This window comes from Uloborus diversus, chromosome 7, assembly GCF_026930045.1.
Source record: "Uloborus diversus isolate 005 chromosome 7, Udiv.v.3.1, whole genome shotgun sequence".
NCBI lineage: Eukaryota > Metazoa > Arthropoda > Arachnida > Araneae > Uloboridae > Uloborus > Uloborus diversus.
This window is the reverse complement of record NC_072737.1, coordinates 91,672,175-91,700,092: the sequence shown is the minus strand read 5'-3', so window position 1 is coordinate 91,700,092 and position 27,918 is coordinate 91,672,175. Positions and strand designations below refer to the sequence as shown.

General features: G+C 33.8%; 1 protein-coding gene across 3 annotated transcripts; it reads left to right on the top strand.

Moving 5' to 3' along the window:
• On the top strand, positions 1–27,918 carry LOC129225531 (acetyl-coenzyme A transporter 1-like). 3 transcript variants are annotated; one of them, XM_054859967.1, is made up of 9 exons: positions 1–118; positions 7,629–8,168; positions 9,514–9,668; positions 11,659–11,840; positions 15,759–15,943; positions 16,896–17,016; positions 19,793–20,005; positions 24,789–24,946; positions 27,865–27,918. In XM_054859967.1, the coding sequence occupies exons 2-9, from the start codon at positions 7,663–7,665 to the stop codon at positions 27,890–27,892; spliced, it is 1,548 nt and encodes a 515-aa protein (XP_054715942.1). In that variant the 5' UTR covers positions 1–118; positions 7,629–7,662; the 3' UTR covers positions 27,893–27,918. The 3 variants fall into 3 exon arrangements, with proteins under 3 accessions (XP_054715942.1, XP_054715941.1, XP_054715943.1); XM_054859966.1 differs by having other exon boundaries at positions 26–334; XM_054859968.1 differs by having other exon boundaries at positions 26–334; positions 24,789–24,964; positions 27,865–27,894.

Here is a 27,918-nt window from a genome sequence, read left to right as displayed (position 1 = left end):
AAAGAGCTGAGTGGCTGTAGAAAACTGTAGCGTGTCGTTTGTCGTTGTCTGTCATGCTGAACTCGCAGAAGACTACGCGAGTGTAAGAAATACTAATGCGAGTGCTTAGAAAACACTGGTGTGTACTCTCCAATTTTAATGTTATCATCACAAGTTTTGGAAAGTTAGAATGTTAGATACTGTTCAGTTTTACTTGAATGGTATTGACTTAACGTAACAATTTAAATTTATAGTTTTCTAAACACCGTAACTGAACAAAAAGTACACTTAGTTCAAAACTCATTCAGATCATTATTTCACTATTTATTTCATTGATAGAGTTCATTTCGTAACTGTAAGTAAAAAATTAATTGATTTAATTGCTTTTTATTTAACTCTTCATATATATCTATATATATTGTGCATTAACGTGACAGCTGTTAGTTGTTTTGTGATAGGTGAATTTTAAGGCTCATTTCTTGTATGTATATTTATATCTTTGTCCTCAATCCTCAGTATTAATGTGTTACATATGGGAACATTTCATAAGGATTGTCTGGCTGTAAAATTGAGGATTATATTTATTTATTTTATTTTCTGTTGACAAATACATTTCGAGTTCGTGTACTTGGTCACACAGAACCTGTTTATGAACTCGTGTCTAATATGACAGATAGCGCAATGCAGGCACATAGTGTAGGACAGAATTCACAGCACAGAGAAGGAAGTTAAAACCAGTGCAAAGGGCGCGAATTGAACCCACTACCTCAATATTACTAGTGACACACTAACCAACTGCGCTACCAAGACCCTAGATTTATTTTTTACAATAACGGGGGGATCGTACGGATCATGGAAATGCCGAAAAGTCATGGAAAAAAATAAGCGAATTTCAGTCCTGGAAAAGTCATGGAAAATTGAAATTTTCATTGAAAGTCATGGAAATTTATTTCAAGTCATGGAAAAATGTCCTGGACAAAGAGAATGTAACAGTAACTAGGACTCGACCGATGCATCGGCGCCGATGGTTCAACAATTTAGCCATGGGCATCGGCTGCCGATGCTAACTTGCAGGAAACATCGGCCCATCGGCCTTAAAAACATCGAAAAGCCGATGGAATTGGCCGATGTTTTTGAAAAAAAAAAGGACCTTTATTGTTTTACTTTTTAATACAAAGTAAAGGGAGTTATTGTTTTCAAACAAAATTGTTTACTTAAATTTCAGTATGAATTTCTATTTTAGTCACTCCTGAAAAAGTTTTTAATACTGCATTCAGGTACTAAACAAGTTAATTATTGCGTTGTTTCTTGCGGCTGGATGTACGTATATATCGTTTATAAGTCATAACTCAAAAATGGTAAGTTGTAGAAGGCTAAATTTTCGCATGTGGGATATGCGCACGTTACAGTTGTGCACTTCCCTTTTTATTTTCGATCGGGTGTTCTAAAAAGCCTATTAACTGATTTTTTGTGGTTATTAATTACTTTTTTCAAAGCAAAACTAAAATAGCGTCTCAGACTGATGATCATTTGGTGATATATTGCAGAATTGGAGATCATGGAAATAAATATGAGATGGCGAAACCGGTTTTGTTTCCCTTTGTTAGATTCCCATTGAACCAACGGTAATTTTTCATTTTTCGATGTTTGTAATATGAACCACAGTAATGCAGTATTTTCTGTATCGCTTCGGCGGAGCTACAAGTTTGGGGCCCGTCGAAATACATTTTGTGGCCCTATTTCTCTATCACAGAAGTTATAAAACATTTATCATAAGCATTTTTGTAACTCCTACGGTGCCCCTATGGTTATGGGGCCTCTCACGCAATTGCAACATTTGCTATATTTTAAATCTGCCACTGCACGTCAAAACAAACTCGGGTGCAAGTTTTCAAACGTTTTTTTGCTCAATGTTTATGATTATTTTTAACTCTATTTTTTACGACTATTTTTTGTATTTCCGAGAACACTTGCGTGCCCCTCCTCCCACTCCCTCAATTTCTGAAATTAAACTCGAGTTGTAGTTCTGAGTAATTTAAAACTAACACTATTCATAAAATTAGAGATTTTTTTTCAAGCTTTATCTATTGTTTAGGAAGAATTTAGAGCACTAATGTAAGAAATTGATTAAAGACGTTTTGAATGGTGACATAATTCGGAAAACAAAGGGACTTATGAATTTTTTCTTCAGAAATGCTGGAGTAGATTCAGAAACTCTTCCGAGGCGTTGGTGGTAGCAGTTCTGTATTTAAAAAAATTAAGCCGAAGTTGGGGCCGAAGTTTAACGTTGTGACGTGGGGAGTGACGTTTTGGAGTAACGTTGTCGTTACTCCAAAATCAGAGAGTGCCCCCTCTAACCCACCCTCGTCGTTTCAAGCATTTCTTAAATATTTAGCGATTATTTATTTTGGTCAAGAAAAGTCATTTTGTTTATTTCTTATACTTGTTTCACCTATATTTTGTAATGCGCCATCTTTTTTGCATCATTAGTAGCGATCGATTTTTTTTTCTGTTGTAAGTAACTATTTTTATGTATTTTTATAAAATCAGTGAATAAGTTATTTTCGTTTTCATCATATGTTTAATAATATGTTATAGAAAAGTTTCAAGGATTTTCTATTATGCAATTTTTTAAATTTCAGAAAATTATTGTTAAATTGAAGACTTTAATTTGAACTTGTTTGTAGTGCTTCATAAAAGATTAAACAATCAAATTGTTCAATATTACGTGTACAAACATCAGATCAAGTATAGTATATGTATTCAGTTATTAACTTGGTGTAAATATTGAGTTTGTTTATTGTAGCTGCGTTTTAAGAACCTCGCTCTTTTCATGGCTATTTCTTTTTTCCGCAAAATTTATGTCAGTTATACATTTTATGAAAAATGCAAACTTTTCTATTCATAAGCATAAAAATATTCCTATTATGATTTAATATTGTAATTTATCTGTTACCTTTTTTGTTTCATGATGACTAAAAAATGTCTACGTGCAATCTTTCCACTTTAATTGCGTAATTTGTTAACGGTTTCATAGTGTGAGTCTTATTTTTTTTGAATGATTAAACAACATAATTTAATGTTTTTTAACTATGTTTAGTTTACCTAAATCAATACATTATTGCAATGTTACTGAAATCTTAGTCATTTGTTCAATTAAAAAAAATCAATTGGTTATTAAACAGTCTCTTTGTTTTTCTTACTTTTTTTTGGTCTGTTGTTCTTTGTCTTCCATCATACAGCAGTCAAAAAAGGAGAAGCATAACTACACCCTATACAGATTGTACGTAGTACGATCCAAAAGTTCGGGGAACCAGCTGTATAAAACCTTACCCTGAATAGTTCACATAACCGAAGCACATCCACCTTCAAAAGGTCATCTTGAGGGACTGTGTACTTCTGCCAGTGTTCATATAACTTTTGGAAACACTCCTGGAAGCCATTTTTCGCTACCTTCTGTGATGCAGCTTTATCTTCTCCTGACGGAAGAAAGCAGCATCCATGCAAATGTTTTTTTGCTGGGAACAGCTAAAAGTCACACGGAGCTAAGTCCGACGAAACGTTATGTTATTTGTTTGTCATATCAAAGTATTGACCAATCAAACCGTGCATCCTCAACATGAAAGTCGCCTTTTTCCAAACGATGAAGTTAAAGCAGCAGCGCAAGAGGCCTTACAGGAGGTTGCGATAAATGTCTTCCAAGAATCCTTCTAAAAGCTATACGAACGTTGGCAGAAGTGCATAGTCGTTCAAGGTGACTATTTTGTAGATAGATGTACTTCGGCAATGTGAACTATTCAGGGTAAATTTTTATGCAACTTGTCCTCGAACTTTTAGATCATACTACTACTACGTACGTATGAGTTTTCAACTTACTACAGTGAAACCTCCGAATAGCGGACAGTCAAGGGACCAGAAGTTTTGTCCGTTATTGGGAGGTGTCCGCTATTAAGAGGAACTACTTAATTTACCTTTTTCAAAATGTGCTGTTGTTCCCTTTGTAGAACACAATCGAAACAATTGCAAAAGGTTTACTACATTTTACGTCAAGTGTAATTAATCTGTTTTTGCTTAATAAAGGTATACTGACAGCACACACTTGTCTTAAAAAGCATTTAATCAATTAAAGTAATCAGTTAAAACAGTTTGACATCTCTTTTTTGCATTACCAACGGCGGCGATTCGGCGGAGCAACCCCCCTCCCCCCACACACTTTTTATGGTTAATTTATTTATTTTATCTCGAGTATCACTATTGCATGATTGACAGTTGGTAATATGACCTTGAATATGGGCAAATCTTTTCCATGTCTAAAAATTAAACAACCCAACGAAACCACGGCGCCATAAAGTCGATTACTACCGGCGCCTGTCTGCTCAATTGCATCTCCCGAGAGCCGAGAGCCCCACTTAGAAAAAGCGCCCAGTTTCTTCTTTTTTATCTTAACTTTTGAATAGTTATTGTGTACAAAATTCATTAAAATCTTAAGAAAAACGTACGTTAATTGTTAGGCTGACATCAGTTTTCACTTATCTGCTTCAATACTCTCAAAACTAGCCGTTACAATATTGTGACTTTTTTTACTTATTCATTTTTTTGCTCCCCGCAAAAAGTACCATATCTTTTAGTTCTTTTTTTTCTGCCTCCAACTTTTAAGCCCCAATCGCTGCCTCTGCCCCTTACCACCCTTTTAATTCCAAGAAACAGTGATAAGGAAATGACGGGGGTGGGGGTGGAATATCAGTTGTGGAGGATGAAAAGCTTTGTAAGGCAAGCAGTTACTAAGATATTCTGTGAAAAGAGAAAAAAACGGAAGCGCTGCGATCGCAAGGAAATTTTTTTATGAAATAACTGTCCGTTATTCAGAGTGAATTACATGGAATGGCCTATACTGAGGGACTGGGACTTGCAAAAATGTCCGTTAATTAGAGGTGTCCGTTATTCGGGAGTGTCCGTTAAGGGAGGTTTCACTGTATTTCATAACTTTTTGAGTGACGTAAGTTTACGCCCATGAAGACATCACAAGAGAATTTGCAATAATTAATTTTAATTCCTTATTCATAGAAAGGAAGTAAAGTGAAATGAATCAATGATCCTTTAAATCCCTGACAATGTTATCAATTTATTTCTGTTAGATTCTTTTTTTTTTGCCATCAGCCAACAGCATCGGCCATCGGCCGTCTTTGAACAATCGGCATTGGCCCATCGGCCAAAAAATGCCATCGGTCGAGCCCTAACAGTAACTAATGGAGCTTTAGAAATCTTGAGTGATTTAACAGTATATCACATAAATGCTATTAAAAGTGGAAAATTGAACGATTCCAAAATCAAATCTGAATTTTGAAATCTTATTGCATCCACTTCTGTCGCAGCCGCTTGCCTCTTTTAGCGACATGATTTTACTGCTTGGATATCACTTATTTTGAATTTACTGTTACTTTCAACGCTTCTGATGTTTCATATTCTGTAGTAGCGATATTTCACGTTCTTAGTTTTACCATGCCCACTCAAAAAAAAAAAAAAACAATTCAATTACATCCCGGTTCAATTCCATTACTCGTAAGAACTTTATTATTAAATTTATCAGAGTTTATCTTAATTTGTTGAAGGTTTTATAAAATAAAGATCTTTAGTCAGGCGATAGAATACAGGAAAAGGAATTTTAATACTCTAAAACAGTAGTGCCCAACATACGGCCCGCAAAACTAATCTATGCGACCCACTGCTATGCTCAATGTTGGGAATCAAACATGTTCTGGAATTTCTGAACCTATTAATTTATATGCCTTTGAAAATGTGCAAATAAGTAAACAAAACAAGTATACTTTTAAATGAAAAGATTGATTCATTACTGAACGGTTTTTTCAAAAAAAAAAAAAAAAAGATCTGGTTTAGAAACAAAGAACTAAATTATGTAGCTTTACTTTAAAGAAACAAAATACTGTCAAGTTACGTGGATGATTAATTGCTCTATTGACACTAAAAGGCAATTTTTGAAGCAAATTTATTGAAACTTAGTGATGACTCATTCAATCTTTGTCCCACTCAATATCATTCTGCATGTTTATTAAAAAAGTGCTAGACACTTAAGCATCATCATATTCATTTCACTGCATTTTTACTTCACTTAAATTTATATGATGAAGGCGAATAAAAGAATAGTTTAGTTTTTTAAGTATACACTTATATTTTTTCATTACGAGTAAGTGCTTCAATAAGGCTGTGACATTCATGTAGACATTTTGCTAATGCTCATTTCCAAAAATTAGCAAGTTTGCAATTAAATAATTCTATACTCTTTGTATAAGAAGGTCATGAAAATTTTCATCGAAGTTATGAAAAAGTCTTGGAAAAGTCAAAGGCATCACTTTTTTTTCTCTTCTCCCTCCTCCCTGGTTGTTTCAAGAAGCAAGGGAGAGAGGGAGAGAAAACAGAATTCAGAAATGCTCTGATATTCTAAGAACTGAACAATTAAAAGGAGGGGGGAGAAATCTTATAGGGGAGTTTCTCCCCTATAAGATTATAGAACATTGCATTCAGTGAATGAGAAGAATTTTAGGACCCATTGGTTTCTAAAGCACTCTTTTCTTTTCCAAATATTGTCACTCAGCTGATATGCCATTGTTGAAATGAGTCCTGGTGGATATAGAAATCTAAGTTGGGGGCCACCAGGGTCAAAAGGGATATAAAAGACTGCCAGGCACAGCACCCTGCCATATCAGCTTAAAATCAACAATAGGGCTGCAAGGGGGGGGGGATAAAATATTAACATAAAATAGCTGGGCAAAAAACAAAGTACCTAGAAAAGTTGCTTATTAATGGAGGTGATAAACAGAAGTTTTACTGCACAACTTTTTTTATGAGTGCGTAGCCAAATGAATGTGCTACTTGCATTTATAAGTTTCATTAATGGTGCATCTAGAAAGAAAAAGGTGTAAGGGCCGAAATGAAAAATTTGAAGAAAACAACTTGTACAAATGTCAGAAGAAATCCAAATCTGTTTTGGGTTTTGAGAGATGCCCTGGAACGTTCTGTCTGCAAGCAGCGTGATCTAGAAGAAAAAATATTTTTGATAAAAGCCTTCCTAACTTTGCATATGTTTTACTTAAAATGTTTGCTTTCACTGCCTCAACTGATATTTATAGCAATTATATAAATCACAACAGTAAGAAAAAGTGACTCTTGTAAAAACTTCTGATAAATTCTTGACTATTCTAGAAAGTAAGTAGTATAATCCTATTAGTATATACATAATACTATTCACTAATCGAGTAACGCTGATGTCATCAACAAAGAAACTCGCACCAGTGCCATAGCATGAAAATTTGATAATATTTTTTGGTAGGTAATGTTTGATATGGCAGGGAAATGCTTTATTTTGACAAGGCTGAATCTGATCCGGTTACTTAACTGTTTTACCGGCAAGAAGACTGTGTCGTTTCAAGAGAATGAAGATACGAAAAAGTAGTCAATGAACGCTATCTACTGGAATTTAGGGTTAATCCACTGGAGTTAGAGTTTAAATTTCAACTATCAAAATATCAACAGACAGGCAATTGCTTTGTTCAAATGTTGAAGGAATTTTTTCTCGTCATACCTTGACGGGCGATTTTCTAATAAGTAAGAGTAATCTGTGCTTTTTTTTTCAGACGAGCATGTTTTCTTCTTGAGTGACATAGCTCGATGGAGAGGCGCAACGTGTCTCGACAGGCCGGAGTTGCACCAGATGGGCAGGAAGATCTTGAGCAGGAGCCTGCCCATCGTCAAGGTGGCCTTGGTGATGACAAGATCAATGTTTGCATCCTCCTATTCTTATATGTCCTTCAGGGCATTCCCTTGGGTCTTGCTGGCAGCATCCCGATGATCTTGCAGAACCACCATGTCAGCTACAAAGACCAGGCTGTCTTCAGCTTTGTTAACTGGCCCTTCAGCATCAAGCTGCTGTGGGCACCTGCTGTTGACTCTCTGTTCTGGAGACGCTTGGGACGGCGCAAGACCTGGCTCATTCCCACTCAGTATCTCATCGGGCTCTTCATGGTGTTGCTGTCCTCATCTGTGGCATCTCTGCTTGGGGAAGATGGTGGTCATCCTAATGTTTATTTGCTCACCACATTGTTTTTTTGCATGAACTTTTTAGCTGCTACCCAAGACATAGCTGTCGATGGTTGGGCTTTGACTATGCTTTCTAGGTTTGTATTTTGATTTGGGAACTATTTCAACTTTTTTCATTGCTATGTGTCTTCTCTAAGCAATGAAGAGACTTTTTATTTATTTTAGCTGATAACTTTAGATGCAAACTTATTTTTGAGTTAACTGCTCTTCTATTTTAAAATACAATACAGTATTTTTTTTTTTAAATGTTTTAAATAACTTAATTCAGAATTTAATTCAGAACTGAAAGTAAGTAGCTGTTCAAGTTATTAGTTTAATCTGATCTTAAAATAATTCATTGATTAAAACCAGGCATTTAAAAAAAGTAAAACTTTGTTTAATATTCAAAGATCTTTACAACTGATAAACTTGAGTGTTTTTAAGTCACTAAGTTAAAAATGTTTCAGAATCATCTTGATTCTGTGTGAAATGTTGAAAAATAAGTAATGTTCACAAATTAATAAGAAATAGTACAGGTTGTGAAACATCGTAAAATTGATGTGGTATATCACTGTCTCTCAAAATTGCTAACTTGAACTAAAACAAATTGTGAGTCAATACAATTGAAATTCCTGAGCTTGCTATGTAACATCAAAATATTGAAATTATGGTTTGGAAGTTGCATGAAAGAGCAGCCTTATATTGAGATTTCATTACAAACTTTTAAATTTTTGATTGGATTTTTCTTTTTTAATGTGATCAACAGTAGTCAGATATATTTTGCCAATTGTTAATTATTTTAGAAGAAAGTTCTTCAGCTGTTTGAGCCTGCGTACAATGTGCAATGGTCCAAAACAAATATTATATAAACATTTTACTTGTTCAATTTTTGAAATTAAAATAAAAATACTTGATGTAGTCTCAATGTATGTCTCCAAAAAGAGAATTTACTAAATGTCTTTATAAAGGAAATGTGTGCTTTTCAACACATTCCTCTGGCCTGTAATTTCGAATTTTTCTGGAGGGAAGGGGGACTAAGAGTGCAAATTTTGTTACAAAACTGAGAAAACATTGGAAAACAAATAAGCCTGGTGGTCCAATTGACCCCTCCCCCCTGACTCCCTAAATGACCGACCTAACATCCTTACTTTACCTCATTAGTCAACTTTTCTCCCAACTGGCCTTATTCTTTTCTTTTTTGCACATTTTCCCTATTTTAATGAAAATTAATTTTTGTTCATTTGTAATTTTCTTTATTCTGGCTCATAAAAAATATTTTAAATTTTAATCAACTGTCTTGTCTAAGTGTTGAAGAGTGTTTTTCAATTTTGGTTCATATTTTTTCTAATGACTCCTGTTCAATGAAGTAAGCCATATTTTTCTTTTATCATATACATTTGTTTTTTAGCAATTTAGCATTTCTTTGATATAGTTCCATTTTAGGCGAAATGTAAGTTATGCTTCTACCTGCAATTCAGTTGGACAGACGGCTGGCTACTTTCTAGGCAATGTTGTGTTTCTGGCACTTGAATCTGCCGACTTCTGCAATAAATACTTAAGAATAGTCCCCCAGGAGGAGGGGCTTGTGACACTATCCAGTAAGTAAACCTGTGAAGTTACGATGTTCTATATTTTACAAACATAGAAAACCAAATTGTTTAGCTGAAGGGGCATTCCACGGTATTTTTGACATTTATGTAGAGTCCGTAACGTGACCTTTTTTGCCATAACTTTTTAATTTACTGTTTGATTACCATATTATTTTATTTTGATCTTTTCCTACCAACACACCAGCTCAAAATAAAATAATTTGCAAATCAAACGGTAAATTAAAAAGTTATGGCAAAAAAAGGTCATGTTACGGACTCTACATAATGTCAAAAATACCGTGGAATGCCCCTGAAATAATTTTTTATTACAAAATAGCATTGTTAATTTGTTATTTCTTTTCTTGGTTACAATTCAATTTAAAAGCATGTAAAATATCTCGAAAAGAGTAAAAGAATTTTAAAATATTTTCTATGATGTGCTGATTAAACTCAAAATAGTTAAATGTCTTTGTGATTTCATATAGCATCTGTTCTGTTCATAGTATAAAATGTATCTTTTCATAAATTTCATTTCACTCCAAAAGCCTTTTTTTAAAAATATCAGCATGTGAATGTCAAGCTCTGATTTCTGCTATTTAAGTTTCTCAGGCAGGGTTGAATTTTTCTCTGCAACTGAACTCAGTAAAACAAAGTCTTCTAGATAGCTATATTGTTAGAATCTCTGACATTAAATAAAACATGATCTTGATAGTTTTAAATTATTTTAATGAATCATGCAAAAATCAGTCAGAAAACAAATGCATGTAGCTACATGCCATTTTTTTAAAAAATTAATATTTAATGACTTTATTACTGGAATGTCCCAAAAGTAACACCCTTTATTTTCAAAACAATATTGATACATTTCAAAACGGGGTAGAGGGATATATCGAGAAATTTCTTTGAAAAATCAGCCAAAAAAATTTGTTGTTAGTTCACTGTCACGAGTTAGAACGAAAATGTCTGTTCCAAAATTAATAAAAAGCAGTACAGTCATATAAATTTCCTATGTAACACATTATAACTGAAAGAAAAAGCGTCCTCGCAGCAAAACACATCTGGATAGTTTGGAAGAAATAAGTCACAGAAACTTTTTTTGTGCATTTTTTTTTGTTTTGTTTAAAATATGTTATTTGCTTTCGTTTTCCTTTTTTAAAAAAGAAAACCTGCTAATGGAGAGGGAAACTTAAAACTCTAAAAATGCATGCCAAATGGAGAGCAAATTGTTTGCCCTTTCTTTCTTCTTTTTTTTTTTTTTTTTGATGGAGTGGCACAATTAGAAAAATATCGGGGGGAAAAGAGGGGGTATGTTCAGAATCACATAAAATGGTTTCACTTTTTACAAAAGAAAGGGGGGGGGGGAAGAGGTATAATCAATGGAGGGATTACTTTCCAGATTTTACAGGAGTACAAAATGAAATTAAGCTGCTTAATAGGTCAATTTCTACGAGTAGTGAAAGATAAGCTTTTATAGTTAATTTAATAATTTTTTTACTAAAAAGGCTTGTTTTAGAATACTTTTCGTATAAAGTATAAAAAGTAGTTGAAGTCCCACTTGTAACTAGGTCTTTCACTTTTCAGTATGATTTAATGTATATTTCTTTACTATTATAAATAAATCCTTTCCAAATCTCTATAAATTTGTTTTCCATAGCATGAGTTTAAAACTTTATGTTTAGCGCACTGATCAGCTCTTAATCTCTTGGAAGCAAGACAGTGAAATCCTCTGTGAAATTCAGGGTACCGGGGATTTTGTTTGTTGTAACTGGAGTTTTCTTGTGATGGAAATTAAATTGGCACTAAAAATGTATTTGATTCAAACAGACATTTTGTTGTATTAGTATTCCTTGTAAGAGGATTTCACTGTATATCCATTGCCATTCAATCCTCCTCATTGCAAGGTTTTGAATTGATTCTTTTTTGTTTACCTTTTTTATTTTTGAAAAAATATTTAAATGAATGAAACTTTTTGATCAACTTATGAAACTTTTCTTGCAAGGTTTCCTCAAATTTTGGGGCGTCATTTTCTTTATTACCACAACGCTTGTGTTGCTTTTCAAGACAGAGAAAGAGGAGAGAATATCTGATGAGATTGGGATCCGAGACACCTATGTGAAATTATATCGAATCCTGTGCCTTCGCAACATGTGGCTTATGGTAGCATTTCTACTTACTTGCAAGGTAAAATCTTCAGTGTGTAAAAAAGATCTGAGTATTTGCTTTCAGGGTTGGAAAATTTCATGATATTTTCCAAACTATTAAAAATATCATATATTTTCGTATGCAGGGTCTGTCCTCATACATTGCTAAGCCTAATCTATTTTAATCCTTAACAGTATTTGAAAATTTTACCTTAGGAGAGCTCAGCAATCGTCTTCAAAGCATAGACCAATATTTTAAAATATTATTTTTCTTTAATCTATTTTTTTTCGTATGTACGGAAATGAAATAACAAAAAAAAAAGTACTTCTCTCAAATGTTGTTTTTTACAGGAAAAGAACCAATGCAAAGAAATGGTCTGAAAAGCCAGACTGTTTTAACAGTAAACATGAATTCCCTGTCAATTTATTAGATGTCATGGGCTACTTGAAAAATGCATAGCGAAGCGTGAAACGATCTACAAGACGAAATTGCTTTTGTCATGGAGGGTTTGAAAGATTGCATGAAACTGTCTAAGAAGAGCTAGATGAAGAAACAACTTCTTCAGTTTTGGAAAAGGCTGTTAAAAGAGGCCGCCTTTGTTTTGAAGAATATAAAAATAGATGAAAAAGCCTTAACGTCAGATGTATATTGAGATCAAGATAGCTATTGAATCCCAAAAGAAAAATTTAAGGGAAATCGAAACAGACAAAGAAGATGCTAATCTTAGGGCCCAAATTTTAGTCGCTAAACGATGAGTGGGTGGCTTTACAAACTATGCAACAAATCTTAATGCAACAGGAGAATGTGTGTCGGGTGTTAAATTGTCTGAAAGAAATAGATACTTTTGTGTGTATGTGTGTAAAAAATCTGTTAGTTCTTAACATAGAAGCGAAAATCTATAAAAGTTTTTTTCAATAATGTTTTTAGGAATATTATTATTATTCCATTTTGATAACTTTTGTTTATTACTTGTGTATTTGACTTATAATAAGATTCTTACTTAAACTATAACTATATATGCTAGTGTATGCATAAAAATCGGGTGAACATGGAAATCAGTTAGCACGAAAATTTTTCACGTACTCGTCCAGTTTGTGTTAACGAGGTTTGACTGTATAACTGCCTCTCAACTAAAAATAAAATTTTAGGTGTTTATAAATTTAGATGTCTATCAAAATATTTAGTTTTAGTTGTTTAAAAAACTACTCAGAGGTAAAAAGTTTCTCAGTTGTAAAATATCTTTTCCACAGAGTGCCAAATTCAAATGTTCTGTTCATACTGATACTGAGAGAGAGGGGGCGAAATAATTCAATTTTTCCTCCAAAAAAATGATGCTTAGAGCAGTAATAAATTATCTCTTAACACCTACATTTCACCATGTTATATCCCATATGAATGTTGGTAAATATTTTTTCAAGAACTTTTAAGAATAAAAATAAAAGATAGATAATTATAGGAAATGATTGACTTTTCTTTATGCAGTAGATTGTGCATATACATGCAATATTGTTATACAGAAATTTGGGAATAGAGAACTAAAAATAAATATTGGGGTAAGTGCCCTTTTTTGAGTATTTACTCAGCAAGTTGGTTTTTTAAATATCTTGCTTTTGTTTTTGTTTTGGTCCTTAAAACATAGGCTGATTTAGAACTGAGTTCCTGGGGGAGGGGGGGGGGCAGGATTTTTTTTTTTTTTTTTGAGCAATATTAGTTGATTACAACTGGCTGGATTTAGACTTCCCGTGCTCCTAAGCTATTTCAGGTTTTGGGTCTCTTTAGTAGTTCGGACAAACTTTTCTATCGGTGGCAAAAGGCTATTTTTTAAAGCCCCCCCACCCCCCGCTGTGCATCATACATAAAGGTCCCTTTTAAGTAGGGTGTAGAATATCCCCAATTTTTAGGGGGTCTTGGAGTTTCAACCCAGGAGGAATTTTCGTAAAATAGATATAAAATTCTGCATTTTGAAGCCTTATAAGGGGTAATTTGAACTACAAAAATCTTGGAGACAAATAGTAAAATACTCTTTTGAAAATTACTATAATACAGAGTAAAAAATGTTTTCGGTTTGACAAATCAATGAGAGCATTCCTCAGAGAGAAAAAGCGTGGAAGAAGAGAAGTTATGCATTGTTATTTATTTTCTTTGGCTGTCGGTTCAATTCAATTAGTGTTTGATCAGGCCTCCAACTCCCCCAAAAATACAACAATGAATTGAATACAAAATGATCAATTATAAAAAATGCTTTTAAAAGAAATGGTGTATAGATTTAGAAAATAGGAGGAACATGCTGCCCATTTAGACAATTTATAATTTATACACTTGATGAGAAATAATATTGAAGCACACTTTGCTTAGGAATTTCAAAGACTCATCTAATCCGTTTCAAGGACTCGAGAACAATTAAAATTTTTTAAAGCACTTCATTTGGTTTTTCCAGACTCTGAAATTTAGTACTTTATTCTACAGTTTTGCAGTATAGTTCTAACTTTGAAAGAAACAACTGCTTTAAGTTTAAAAGAAAAAGAAAGCTATAGATTTCTCATTACAGCAACTTTTTTTTTTTTTTTCAATTACAAGCAGTGCAAAAAATGAAAACAAAAAAAAAGAGGTAAGTGGGTTTTTTTTCCTGGGCTGAACAGATTAACAATATGCAGTAGAAGTAAGATAAATGCAAGCAATCCAAAGAATTTCCAAAATTACTGTGTTTGGTTTTAAATAAATAGCATTATATGAAACACGTGAGTCGCAAAAATTTATCTCAAGTAATATGCTACAGAAACGTGAGAACCATGATTTTTACATTTTTGATGCAGGATGTGGCAAAAAGCTAAATTTGACACATTTCGGCATTTCTCCCCCTACCCCCTATCATTTGTTATAAATTTTTACATTTATAGTTTGTATCCACTTTTCCAAATTTTCAAGGTTTTCAAGCAGTTGAAAATGAAATTTATTTTTTCAAGTACTTTTCTTCTTTTTTAAAGAACAAATCTTGAAATTTTCGTGAGTTGGGGGCCTTCAACAAAGAGAGTGCCCTGAACTAAAGCTTGTTTAGTTTATAGGTAAATCCATTTTTTTTAAATCTTTGTTTCAGTTTCCAATTTGTTGAAAAAATAGTTGGTTATTTCAAGTATTGCAGCTGATTACATAGCTTATTCAGCTGATATTTTCATTCATATACTTGCCCTAATGGTTTCCAACTCAAAGTAGTCATTTTCAACACATCCCCCCCCCCCCCCCCCATCAGAAAAGCACAGTCGTTATTCTCTTCATTTTCACTTCTGAACTTTTCAAAAAAAGAAGAAAACTGTGATTTTTTCTTTTAAGATTTTGTAAGGTGTTTTGTTACCATGTGTAAAATCCTCCCAAGACTGGGGGGGGGGCATTGACCCCCCTCGCCCCCCCATAAATCCATCCATGCCTTAAAACTACTTATGTACCTTTAGTTTTAAAATCTATCTTTGAGTGTTGATATGTAATTTTATATGAGACTAAAGTAATTCAGAGAAGAAATTTCTTTAAACATATATTTTGATAAAAGTTCTTTATCAGAAACTTGGGAAATATTTTTTGAGAAATAAATAGGGTCTTGTGTGCTGCTCTTCCTCACATCATGTGATATGGTGTGCAAAAGAATTGGGAGGAAGGCATTTCTTCATAGCATTTTAAGTTGGTTGCCAGCAAGTTCGTACAAATTTTGCAAGAAAGGCCTTATCTCCCTGAATGACTTGTCTCCTTGAAGTCGGCTTTTGACCACTTAGAAATGGTTTAGGTGAGAAATTAGGGATAGTGCACCCTTTTTCTGTGAGAAGAGAAGTTGCTTTTGCATACTATTTTTTTTTATGCTTTTAGATGTGCAAGCAAAAAAAAAAAAGTTTAATCTGATCAAGTGCAGCAGTTTTCAGGAAGTACAAAACTAACTTGCACACAAACTTTAAAGATTTATTTTTGTTTTAGGTAGCCTTTGCAGCAACAGATGCTGTGACTGGTCTGAAGTTGATTGAAGCAGGGGTGCAGAAGGAGAATCTGGCCCTGTTCGCTGTGCCTATGGTCCCACTTCAGATCCTACTTCCTTTTCTCATCAGCAAGTATACAGCTGGACCCAGGCCTCTTTCAGTATTCCTAACAGCATATCCTTTCAGGTGATGATTGTAATGTGTAATTATTGATTTTTCTCTCCTTTCCTTGGAGAGGAAGAGAAAAAAAAAATGTGAAATCAGTTTTTTGACAATCTACCCCAAAAAAAAAAGGAAATGATTTGCTTTTTTGAAACATGCCAACATTTAATACGTATGTTGCGAAAAATTGCTTCCTGTGCTTGAGATTTCAGTTGTTTTGCATCTTGTTGATATTTTTGACAGTTGAAAGATATTTTTAAATGTTTACCATAGATTAGCATATTTTGCTGTTAACTTAAATAATTAATGAAAAATTTTACTTTTGGACACATGCCAAGTCTAACATTCAATGCCTAATTCGCAAATTTGTTTCCTGTATTTCAGATTTCAATCATTTTGCATCTTGTATTTTCAATTTTAATACAATTAAAATTGAACATTATTTAAATATCCTGAAACAATATCCTGAGACATTCATTGTATACTTCTGAATTTAAAACATGAATAATCTACTAATTATTCATCTATTCAAAGCTTGTATTGAGTTAGCACACTTCAGCATGTGAACTAGTATAGAGAGATGCTTCATTTTTTATAGTGACCACCTTAGGTATTTCTATGTCAAATATACAAAAATAATGAACTTACATGCTTAGTTAGAATTTTTCTGGTACCCAATTAATGGTCTGGGTAATCATTTTGCAGTAAAATTAGCTTTAATGTTTTTAAAGACTTCTTTTATTTTGATATGAATTTAGTTCAAAAAATAAAAAAATAAAAGAAGGATACAGTTGGGTACAACAATGGCTGTTATTGGGCCCTGAATTTTAGCTGTGCCTTTTCAATTAAAGTAATGAAGTTTTCAACATTAACTTTCCCTGTGTGTCCTGTTTTTAGTGATTTATGGTTTTAATTCAGGTTTTATTCTTATGAATAATGTGATTATTATGTTTGATGAATGATTTTCTATTTACAGATTGGCTTTTGGGCTTCTCTTTGCTGCTTTATTGTGGTGGACTCACCAAGTAAAGCTCGAATCGGGTGGTTTCCCAGTGTATTATTATATTGTTATTTTGTCTGCTTTTGCATTGCAACAGGTAAATAGATCAATATTAGTAGTTGCTTATTTACAATTGATATTAGTATGGGATATTTTAATTACAGGATTTTAATGATAATAAATGTCTGAAATACACCAGTGGCCTGACTCCAAAAATGTTTTATTTGTGTCAGAATTTAGAGATTGCGTTTAAAAGTTTTCTAACAAAAACGCTAAAATTGGAGAGAAATGCTTTAGCAAAATGTTAAAATGACCAAAATTAATGAATGCGTCCACATATCTTTCTAAATGCCTCAATCTATTTCATCTTCAGCAGATGCAGGCTTAAGGTTCCTAAGCCCTCTTGACTACTTATCTTATGAGCCCCCCCCCCCCTTAAAGAAAAAAGTATAAATACATTTTGAAGCCTTCTTTCTGCACATACTCATATTTGTTCTTTAAAAATTAATGCTTCCCTAAGAAGTTTTTGCTCAGCATTGTACATTGTACGACAAGAATTTCCAACGTTTTCCAAGTTACAGCACCTCTTGAAAAGTTATAATTTTTTTGGGCACCTTTCCCTGCCCACCCACTTTGAGAACCCCTGCTCTATGAAACTTTTCCTCTTATCTCATGCCCTCTAATTTTGCTCATTGCTGTTTAAATAGATCAAGAGATGTCTAGGGAGTCTGTAGTTGCTGGATCTAGAGCCTTGTTTCCCGGGCGGCAACTTTTTAGGGTGAAAAATTGAGAAAGATAAAAGCCATCTTCTTGCTTCTGGACCATTCCATGCAAAATGAGCAAATCAGCTGCGGCTGACGTCACAGATTTTAATGAAAATTTATATTTAGGTAAATCATGCATATCTTTGAGGGAATAATGCAAAGTATAGAAGTTTAAAAACTGTTTGTTGCTTCGTTATTGAAATTAGAAGTTGGTGCTTACGCTAAGCCTAAATTTTCAGAGTTAATGACAGCCAGTTTGTGACTCAATAACTCCGTAAGTTATAAGCGTACACTTAAAAATAAAATATTTCCACATTCTATAAACACATCTCTATTACGAAAGAGGAAAATAAAACTTATTCAGAGCTTTTTTTTCGATCTGCGATATTACCAAAGATTGAAAACTTGCCAATTTGCTTCAGATTTCAAATCACTCTTCTAGCTCTTTTAATGAAAAAATTACAGTAAAAAGGATTCAGATTGAAAAACTATCTATAACCAACTATTGCTCTAATTTAGTAATTGTTTTTGAACTCCTTGATGACGAAATCGTACTTTAAAAAATCAAATTTCCGAAATTTTCAATTTTTTCTCTATTTCAGATGTTTGTTTGAACATGTGGGATTTCTATTTTTAAAATTGTTCGAAATATAAGCCTGTAAAAAAACTCAAAAAGTGCAAAAAAAAAAAGTGCTTACTTTTAATTGATAATATCTTTTCTCCAAATTATAGTAAAATAAAAATTCAAAGAGGGGAGTTGCTAAGAGTAGAGCTTCCTATTAGCATATTACATGACTTTCTCATGGCTGATTTAGGTTTCATCGTCATTCACCTTGGCTTTTGATCTTGAATATCTCAACCCCCTACCCCCCCCCCCCCCCTCTCCTTGGAATTTTTCTGAAAAAATATATTTTATTGCCCCAACACTAGTCTTGCTGTTCCAAAAATTAGGCTACGACTGCCATGGCAAGGCATTGCAAAAAAAAAAGGAGCATTTAAGTATTTTCCATAGATGAGAAAGTCCATATCACATGAAGCTAAAAAAGTGAATTTTTGCCCTCATCATTCTCGATTTTGATAAAATTTTGCATAAAGAACACATACAACAAGGTGAGTAATCCTGTCAATTTTTCAATTTCTATTTTCAGAAGGCCTGTAAAAATTTTTAAAATGTGTGGGAAACAAGAAAAGTGATAACGTTTTCAAATAACCGTTAACTTCTCGAAAAACTATAGTAGAATAATAATTCAAAAGACATTATAAAGCTAAGAAATAGAGCTTTCTATTGACATGTTACATGACTTTCTTTACAATGAGGTCAAAAACTTACTCTTTTGGCTGGATGTGATATAGAATTCTAATCTATGGAAAAAAAGGAAACATTCCCTTTTTTTGCAGTGCTTTGCCATTGTGGTCCCAGCCTAATTTTTAGTACAGTGTAAAAATAGTGTTGGGGCAGTAAAGTACATTTTTTTCGAAAAATTCTAAGGGAGGTGTTTTAAAATATTCAACTGCCAAAAGTCACAGTGAATGACCTTGAAACCAAAATTTGTTGCAGGAAAGTCAGTTAAAGTATCTATAGGAAGCTCTATTATTTAGCTTTATTATGGTTTTTGAATTTTTATACAACTATAATTGAGAGATATGTCATTTGAAAGAACCCACTTTTCATTTTTTCACAGTTTTTGAGTTTTTTTACAGGCTTTTATTTTGAACAATTTTCAAAATAAGAATCTAAACATTGGCCAGATTACTTACCTTGGCGTATGTATCCTGTATGCCAAATTTTATGAAAATCAAAACTGATGAGGTAAAAAACTGCCTCTTTCAATTGATCTGACATGGAATTGCTCACTCATGCTAGGAATACGCCATGGTGTAATGTTGTATAGATGCATCTTAAAATTATCAATAAATGTTATGTGAGAAAAGTTCAGAAAAAACAAATCTATAAATTAATACGTATATTTACTTTGATAACAAGGCATTGAGGAAGAGTTATCTGATATGTCTCATGCCAAAATCTAGGCTTTGAATGTATTTGTGATAATGCCTGGATATATTAGTCATAGTAGGAATGTGGTTTCAACTGTTTTTTTTTTCTTGTAGGTAACTGTATATGGCATGTTTGTGGCATTAATGGCTTTCTTTGCTAACGTAAGTGACCCTGCCATTGGCGGAACATATATGACTCTCCTGAACACTGTTTGCAATTTGGGGGGCAACTGGCCCTCTACCACAGCCCTCTGGATGGTTGATGCCCTCACATTCAAGGCATGTAGTGAACCCACGCTTAGTTGCGACACCAAAGAACTAGCTGCAGTTAGTATCAGTTTTACTTCTGACTTTGACTTCATTATTATTATTTTTCTTTTTTGCTCAAAAAGAAATTAACCTTTTGATGTAGATTTTAATTGATGAGAATGCAAATTATTTGGAAGAATATTATAATGTGTATTAGTTACCAATTTTTTTTTTTTTTTTTTTCATTTTGTACTGCAGTTCATTTGATAAAAATTCTTTGTTAATAGAAAAGTAAAATGCTGTCTTTGCACCTGCTATTCAATTCAAAAAATCCAATGTGGTAAGACAAAAAATTTTTGCAATGAAAATAACATATTTGTGTTTTTGAGTTATTTGCTTTTTGAGAGAACTAGCGTTTCTTGTTATTCTGACTGATAGGAAAGTAATTTCTGTCGCCATAAAAAATCGTCCAAAGTTTTTTAAAAATTATTTTTTTAGTTGAATTTGATAAAATTTATATTTTAGATGTGAGTCAAAGATTATTCTCTGAGAATGAGAATTTTTGGAGAAATTTATCTTGCATTGATACTGCCAGAGTAATAAATATTCTTTTTTTTGAATGAGTAAATGAATAATGTTTTAGATTAATGTTATGAAAAAATAGCAATTAATTATGATCAACACATTCCTATGAAATTTTCTAAGATTCAAATTATTTTTAATGGCAGTTTTTATTTAAGGGAAAATTATTGGATCAATGCTTGCCAGAAAATATTTTCTACTCAGTAGTTATACTTCTAATAAAATTGTTGTGAAAAATCCTTAAAAACTATACTTAAAAGCAGTGGCATAGCTAGGGTGTGGCCACTGCGGCGGTTCGCCCTGGGCAGCATACTTTATGGCAGTGCTTCTCAACCTTTTTTACTTTGCGGCACACTTAAGAAATTTCTAGATCAACGGGGCACACTAAACTTAATTTCGCAATGGTAATATAGAAATGTTCTTATCATTCACTGGTAGAAAGACGGGGGGGGGGGGGGGCTTTTTTCATATGAATAATACAATTATAACTAACTTAGTGCATTTAAATTTATTTAGAAAGTAGAAATTCAGTAAAATCCCTCTAATGCGGACACTAACGGGACAATTTTTTTTGTTCGCAATAGAGGGGTGTCCAGTGGACAGGGGTTTAATAATGTTATTTGCCTTGGAATCGGGAAATTAAAAACTGTCTGCATAAGAGGAGTGTCCACATTTAAAGGGTGTCCGTTAGGATGGGTTTTACTGCATTTGGAATGTATTGAAGGTGATAATAAACAACAAAATTACCTATATCAGATTTCACAGAAAATTATACTTGATATATGTTTCAAAGCATTTCTGTCAAACATGTCATTAAAGTGCAGCTGCAGTTAAACGATTAATCAAAAAATGTCTCAAGAAAAAAGCAAGCAAGAAATTAAAACCAAGCACCTAACTTCCGTTTGACACTAATGAGACACTTGAGCTTGCCTTGAGGAGCAAAGACGTTTGTAGTTTGGCTCTATGCTGGAAAGAGCTACACGAAGTTCTTGATCAGGTTCTTTAGAGATGATCTTTTGCTGTTTTTTTTATAAGTGTGAGCTGTGAGGGTTGAGAAGCTGAGTTGGCAAAGATATGTAGTTGAAAATGGTAGCAGCACATCAATAGCAAGACAAGAGATGATGAGATACTCATTTTTAACCAGCAACCAAAATTCGTCCAGAAGCACTTCGCTCAGCTTAAGTTTAAAAGTACGGTCGCTCTTGAGGTCCATAAATTCTTCTCGCGCCTTCAAAGAAAGGTCTTTAACTGATACATCCGCAGATGAAGAGAATGGAACGCGAATCCAGTCATACTGTTCCATGTTAATATTCTTGAAATAGTGCTTAAACTTGTCCTGAAGTATGACTTAATGTTCTGCCACCACATTCAACAGCTTTTCTTCCATGTCATTTCGTTTACATACCATGTTGACGGTCCGTTTGAACATATCCAATGAGCCATGATCTACTTCTTATCTCCACAGCTGAATTTTTGATTTGAACCCGTTTATAGCTTGTCCATACATGTAACCCAAATTCTCTTCTTGTCCTTGAATTTTCCGATTCAATTCGTCAAGGTGTTCAAAAATGTCAGCCATGTAAGTTAGTTTTCCCAGACAATATTTATCTTGCAACAAACTGGCGTACTGCAGTTCGTTTTTTAAAATCAAAAACTCTCGTACCTTGTCCCTCAATTCGAAAATTCTCGATAGTACCTTACCACATGAAAGCCAGCGAATCTGTGTGAAGAAGTAAGGAGTGGTGATTTGCCTTCAGTTCTTCACAAAGTATACGTGAAGAATTAAGCAGCCTCGATTTTAATGGAATTCACGATTTTCACAACTTCAGCCAAAGCTGACTTCAGGTCATCTGGTAAGTTCTTTGCCACGAGAGCTTCACGATGGAGGAAACAGTGTATGGTTTTAATTTCTAGTTTGCTAAGTCTCAGAACCGAGCTTTGAGAAACTACAATAAAATGAAATTAGTGTCGGAACTGGAAAAGAGGGAAACAGAAAAGTTAAAGCTGCGGCTAAAATTCTGGGCGGGAGGGTACGATCCCTGCCTGTGGGAGGGGGCGATACTCCCATTTCGAAAGATTTAGAAAAAAATCAGTATAATTAGTTTATTTTGTGGAAATTAGAATCCGTTTTCAAAAACTGAAAGTAATAGGATCACAAGAAGTTTAAAAGAGGTGGGGCAGCAAATCCCGCCTCTCCCCTTTTTGAGTATGTCTTATTGCACAGGATCTACAGGGTGAATTGAGAAGTTACAGAACGATACAAACGCTATTTGATCGTAACTTTAAAATAAAATACATCAAGGCTCTTTCTTTTTATATAACTACGAAAATACCGCGGCACACCCGGTTCCTTGTCGCGGCGCACCAGTGTGCCGCGGCACACCGGTTGCGGAGCCCTGCTTTATGGGACGGCTATTCGGCATCTCATTTTCCTTGATGTTTTCAATATGGTCGTTTCCAAAATTTTAAAAGTTTTTTTTTCTGAAAGAGCATGCTTAAAAACATAGGGTCTGACCATTTTTTAAATAATTTAAGTTTAATATTTTTAAAAAAATACTTTAATGGGTGCGCTTTCATTGTTTATACTTCTGTCGTGTGACATCACAAATGATGAAATGCCATTCAATGTTGCCATTCCCAGAACAAAATATTTAATTCACATCTTTACTCATGTGTATTGGCAACGATAGGGTTGATAGCAAGCGTAGAGCGCAATTTTAATTCGCTGCTTGATTATCACAACATGGAAACGTAGTAGAAAGATGCGCCAAATTTCATCATTTGTCACATCATAAGGACCATGCCTTGTTTGAAAAATCGGACATTTAAAAAAGTTAATTAAAAAAATAACTGTTGGGAAAATGAAAGTATTTTCTGGGTTCATGTAAGTTTTTTTGCTCATTCTATCCATTTCAATGACTAAAAGTTGTATTTTTGACTGAAGGAAACCACCCCATTGTATGTTCAATATTTTTCGATGGTTTAATCTTCTAGCAATGTCTCAATAAAAGGGCGGCAAATAGAGAAGCCGCCTCAGACGGCAGAAACACTAGCTATGCCATTGCTTAAAAGTAATTTTTAAAACTGATTTCTGTTTTTCTCGCTATATTGAACAAAATATATACAGGTTCAGAATGATCATCATTGTTGGGAATACTTTCATGCTTTGTCGGAGGGACATGTAACCTGATTCTGTGCATTTCCTTGTAACTCATTATCTTGTTTTCAACAATGTGTGCTATTAATGCCAGCTGTTATTCTACTTCATTTAAAACATCCTTGTAATTTTTTTTTTCAAAAAGTGATTTCATGCCTCTTGCAATATGTTATTTCGATTTTAATGTATTTCCAAGCACTGAGTTCAGTGAGGAAAATGTTTTGGTTTAAATTGCTTATATGTTGCAGCTGGGTTGTGTAGTAGTTAGGTGTTAGTCTTTGTATGCCTTGGGTTGCAGGATCTTGGAACCCACAATCCAAGTGTACAGTCAGTAGAAATTTGAGGTTAAGAAAATTCTCAGCACATATGTATCATGACTGTTGATCCATTATGCTAAAGATTCATTGAGTGCTTATTTGGCTCAAACACTATTAGCTAAATTAAATTCTTAGTGCAATTTTGCATTGTAAGAGTCTACTTACATCCATCTGGTTCAAAATTGAGCTTCAAAACTTGCTTGTGTAATTGAAATCCACCTTTGAATAAAGGATTTTGAAAGACTGGATGCCATATTATGGGATTACTTTAGGCCTGCAGAAGGCTATGGTCCCTAAGCAGTCCCTTTGGAGAGAAAAAAAATTTATAGCTATTTTTGCTTCTAATAAAACCTCAAAAACAGCATTTAAACTAATGTAATAAATTTGCTTAGTTTAAGCAGTTGATGTTTGTTCTTAATCATTGATTAGCTCTTACTCTTTAAAACAGAACATTCGCAACTATTTTGTACATTTTTTGAATTATTCTCTTACATGTAAATATGTTTTGTGATGTGATTACAATTCTTAAGATTTTTTTTTTCTTGAAAATGGTTGCTTAGAATTCTACATCCCTTAATTTATACATTCTATGAAGGTCTTAGCTATATTTTCCCCTCAATGCTATGCATAATTTTCAAAAGTTTGGTGTAGTATAGCCCGCTCCGACTCTTTTACGCGAAAATCAGTCCGACTCCGCAGCCCTGTTAATAACTATAACTTCAACAAAATTCTCCAAAAAATTTGAATTTAGTCAATGTACATAAATTTGAAGCTGTCACTCAATATATTTTTATCCACTTTCCAGAAATGCGTTGAATCTGGCCACGAGTGTCTTATTCGGGCAGATGGCTACTATGTTGAGACTGTTGCATGTATCCTGTTTGGATTCCTGTGGCTGCGCTGGGGACGGGGTGCTGTCAGGAGGTTGCAGAACCTGCCGCCCTCTGCATGGAAGTGCCCCAGGTAGGGATTTTTATTTTGGTAAGTTCTGGCAATCGCTCAGAGACTAGTTATTTGAAAAACTTAACAATCTGTATGTGTATTGCATGGCTGCTAAGAAGCTGTCCATAAATGAGGCAGTGATAAGCGTAGGGATGTAAGTGGCAAAATTAAAAATTTGGTGATAACCAGTACAAATGGTAGGCTAACCTCTCCTCTGACTTGTTGCAAGAAATTGTACTAGTACTGCTGGTAGGTGCTGTTTATACAGCATGATTTAGAAAAACTTTTCAATGAAAGCCTACCTTGGATCTTATCTTTAATTGCATTTTACTGAAAACTTGAAAATGTCCACTTACATCCCTTTGCGTCTCACTGCCTCAAATGATGCCACGCTTTTAAAACACTTTTGATCTCCTCCTCTTGTTGTAACACAGTGTTCTTACTTCATCTTGCCCCCTCTTCTTCCCTTGTCACATGTCACACTAGTTTTAATGAAGATGTTATAAAAACGTGACTTCGCACTTCTTGTTACCCCTCCCTTCTTGTCAGAATTTCACTACCCGTTACATCACTTGTGGACCACTCCTACATGTTGTTTTAAAAAACATGATGTCACACTTCTTGTTACCCCTCTCACCTCCTTGTAACATCATTTGAGCCAGTAAGAGGCAAAGGAATGAAAAGTGAGCGTTTTCAAGTTTTGATTAAAATGTGTTAAATGTTCCGATCCTGGATACGCTTTCATGGAAAAGTTTTTCAAAATCATGCTATATAGCAGGGCTCTCCAACCTATGGCCTGCGGGCCAGATCCGGCCCACGAACAGATCTTGTCCGGCCCGCAGGAAGCTTACAAACTATTTTTTTTTCAGAACAGAGACAGCCTTGTTGGAAATATAATTGAAATATTATTTTTAAATAAAAATAATTATTTAAAATCTTTATACCATTAATTTAAATCATTTTTTAATCCTTGTTTACCTATAACTACGAGTGCAGAACCAACCCATCTCTCTTTTTGCTCTTTCCGAGAACAAATCTCTTTTTCTCCAGGCCACATCCTCCCGTTAGTCCCCTAGCATTTCCTGGCCCCGGGGAGAACATGTTCTCACTCCTGCATTCACGTGTTTTGTTAGTGGTCAGCTCAGCCTGAGTGGGAGGCTGACACCAGATTTAAATGTTTGTTGCCAAACTTAATACTAGATTCTGAATTTTGTGAAAATACTTGATAACGGAAATCAAAAGTCTCCCACAAATAGCATTTTAAACAGAGCATCAACCATTGTAGATTAATCTCTTCATATTTTTATTTTCATAATGTTCATTTATACACATGTGCTTTTTATTAACTAAAATATATGGGAAAGTGGATTCCCAACCCCTTAAGAATTCTATCTAGAAGAGAGGACAATTTTCGCTCAGGTTGGATTTTTTTTTTTTTTTGCTAATACCACGAAGCGGTTTGGCTGTTTTTTCTAAATTTTACCTACTTTCATTTTACTGTTCTCTATCAGAAAAAGACTTTAAGAACTTAAAAATTCATGCTAGAGCAATGTTTTTTCTTTCTGCATCCACTTACAAGTGTGAACAGACGTTTTCAAAATTGAGGTATATTAAATCTATGTATAGATCTTCTTCATCAGACAAACATTTAAAATCCCTGTTAATGATTAGAAGTACGAAGTTTGTCCCTGAATGGAGTGAAATTTTAAGTGGTAAACAAATGCAATCTTTTCATTAATCTTTCATCTTTTTAAAAGCTTTACACGTGTTGTGTTCTCATTTATTTCCAAGTTTTTAATCATCATTAATTCAAATGAAATAAATTTGTAAGTACATTGAAATAGTTTTGTCTTATATCAATCACTCATTAGCCCTTTAAAAAAAAAAACTTCATTTTATTTTGTGACAAAGAATACTTTTTATTTCAGTTTTCTGAACTATTCTAAATTTTACAAGATTCCCTATCATTTTATTATAAGAGCTTTATGGGAACTCGAAATATAATTTAACTTAGCTAACAGCAAATATGTATAAGGAAATATAACTTAGAAGCAAGCCCAGAAATTTTCGAAAACCACCCCGAGAGCTTAATTGAAAAAATATATAAGTATATATATATACTTGCGATGCATGGTTGGGGGGGGGGGGGGCGTTAAATGGACCATCTGAGCTAAAATATTATTGGACTAGCCCGCCTCAGCTTCAAAAATTTGCAATGTGACCCGTGAGCGAAAAAGTATGGAGACCCCTGCTAGTCAGGGTTTAAGTTGGATTCAAAAGTTTTTAAGCATAAAAACTAAATTTGTGGGAAAAGTTTTAGCAAAATGCTACGTATTCTCATATTTTTCTAAATGCCTCAGTGTGTTTCATCCTCCAGTTGAAAATAAATTTCTTATTTCATCTGTGACATCTTTAAAGAAATAAGTATAGCAGCTATTTTTTTAACATAAAATAAAAAAAGAAACTATATGTTTGGTTTTTAGAATGTTGCACTCCCCTCAACCTAATAATGCAGTTGTTGAGAAGGGTGTAATGCTGAAAGACTAAGTATTGTTGAACTAAATAGTACTTTAAAAATCTTGGCTAAAGATTTATAAAAAGATTTATTTTTTGTTAGAGCAAAAAAGCAAAAATGCTTTGCTTTTTTTTTTTTTTTTTTTTTTTTGCAAGTGTTTTCGCATTTTGCAAAAAATGCTACCGTAGCGGAAACCCTGTTGCTAGTATCAGCTCTTGCTCCAAAACATAGGAGAAGTTCTTTTACCATTTGTACTGGTTATCTCCAAATTTTTGATTTTGACACTTGCATCCCTTTGCCCCTGACTGCCTCATTTTTTGACCAAACTTTTGAGGTCTCTGATGCATCTCAATAAATGTTTTGCATGAGCTTTTGTTGCTTTAGAATAGTTTTCCATTTGTAGATGCTTGTTTTAACATTTTAGTCATGCAAGAATGAAAATGGTGGTGTAAAGAGGTAGTCATGTAGAAAATTTTTG

Excerpts from the sequence above, each read along its gene's own strand:
- LOC129225531 (XM_054859967.1), top strand. The coding sequence starts at position 7,663 with ATGGAGAGGCGCAACGTGTCTCGACAGGCCGGAGTTGCACCAGATGGG. Across the intron at positions 8,169-9,513 it reads GCTTTGACTATGCTTTCTAG|GCGAAATGTAAGTTATGCTT; the intron begins GTTTGTATTTTG and ends GTTCCATTTTAG. Across the intron at positions 17,017-19,792 it reads CTGCTTTTGCATTGCAACAG|GTAACTGTATATGGCATGTT; the intron begins GTAAATAGATCA and ends TTTTTCTTGTAG.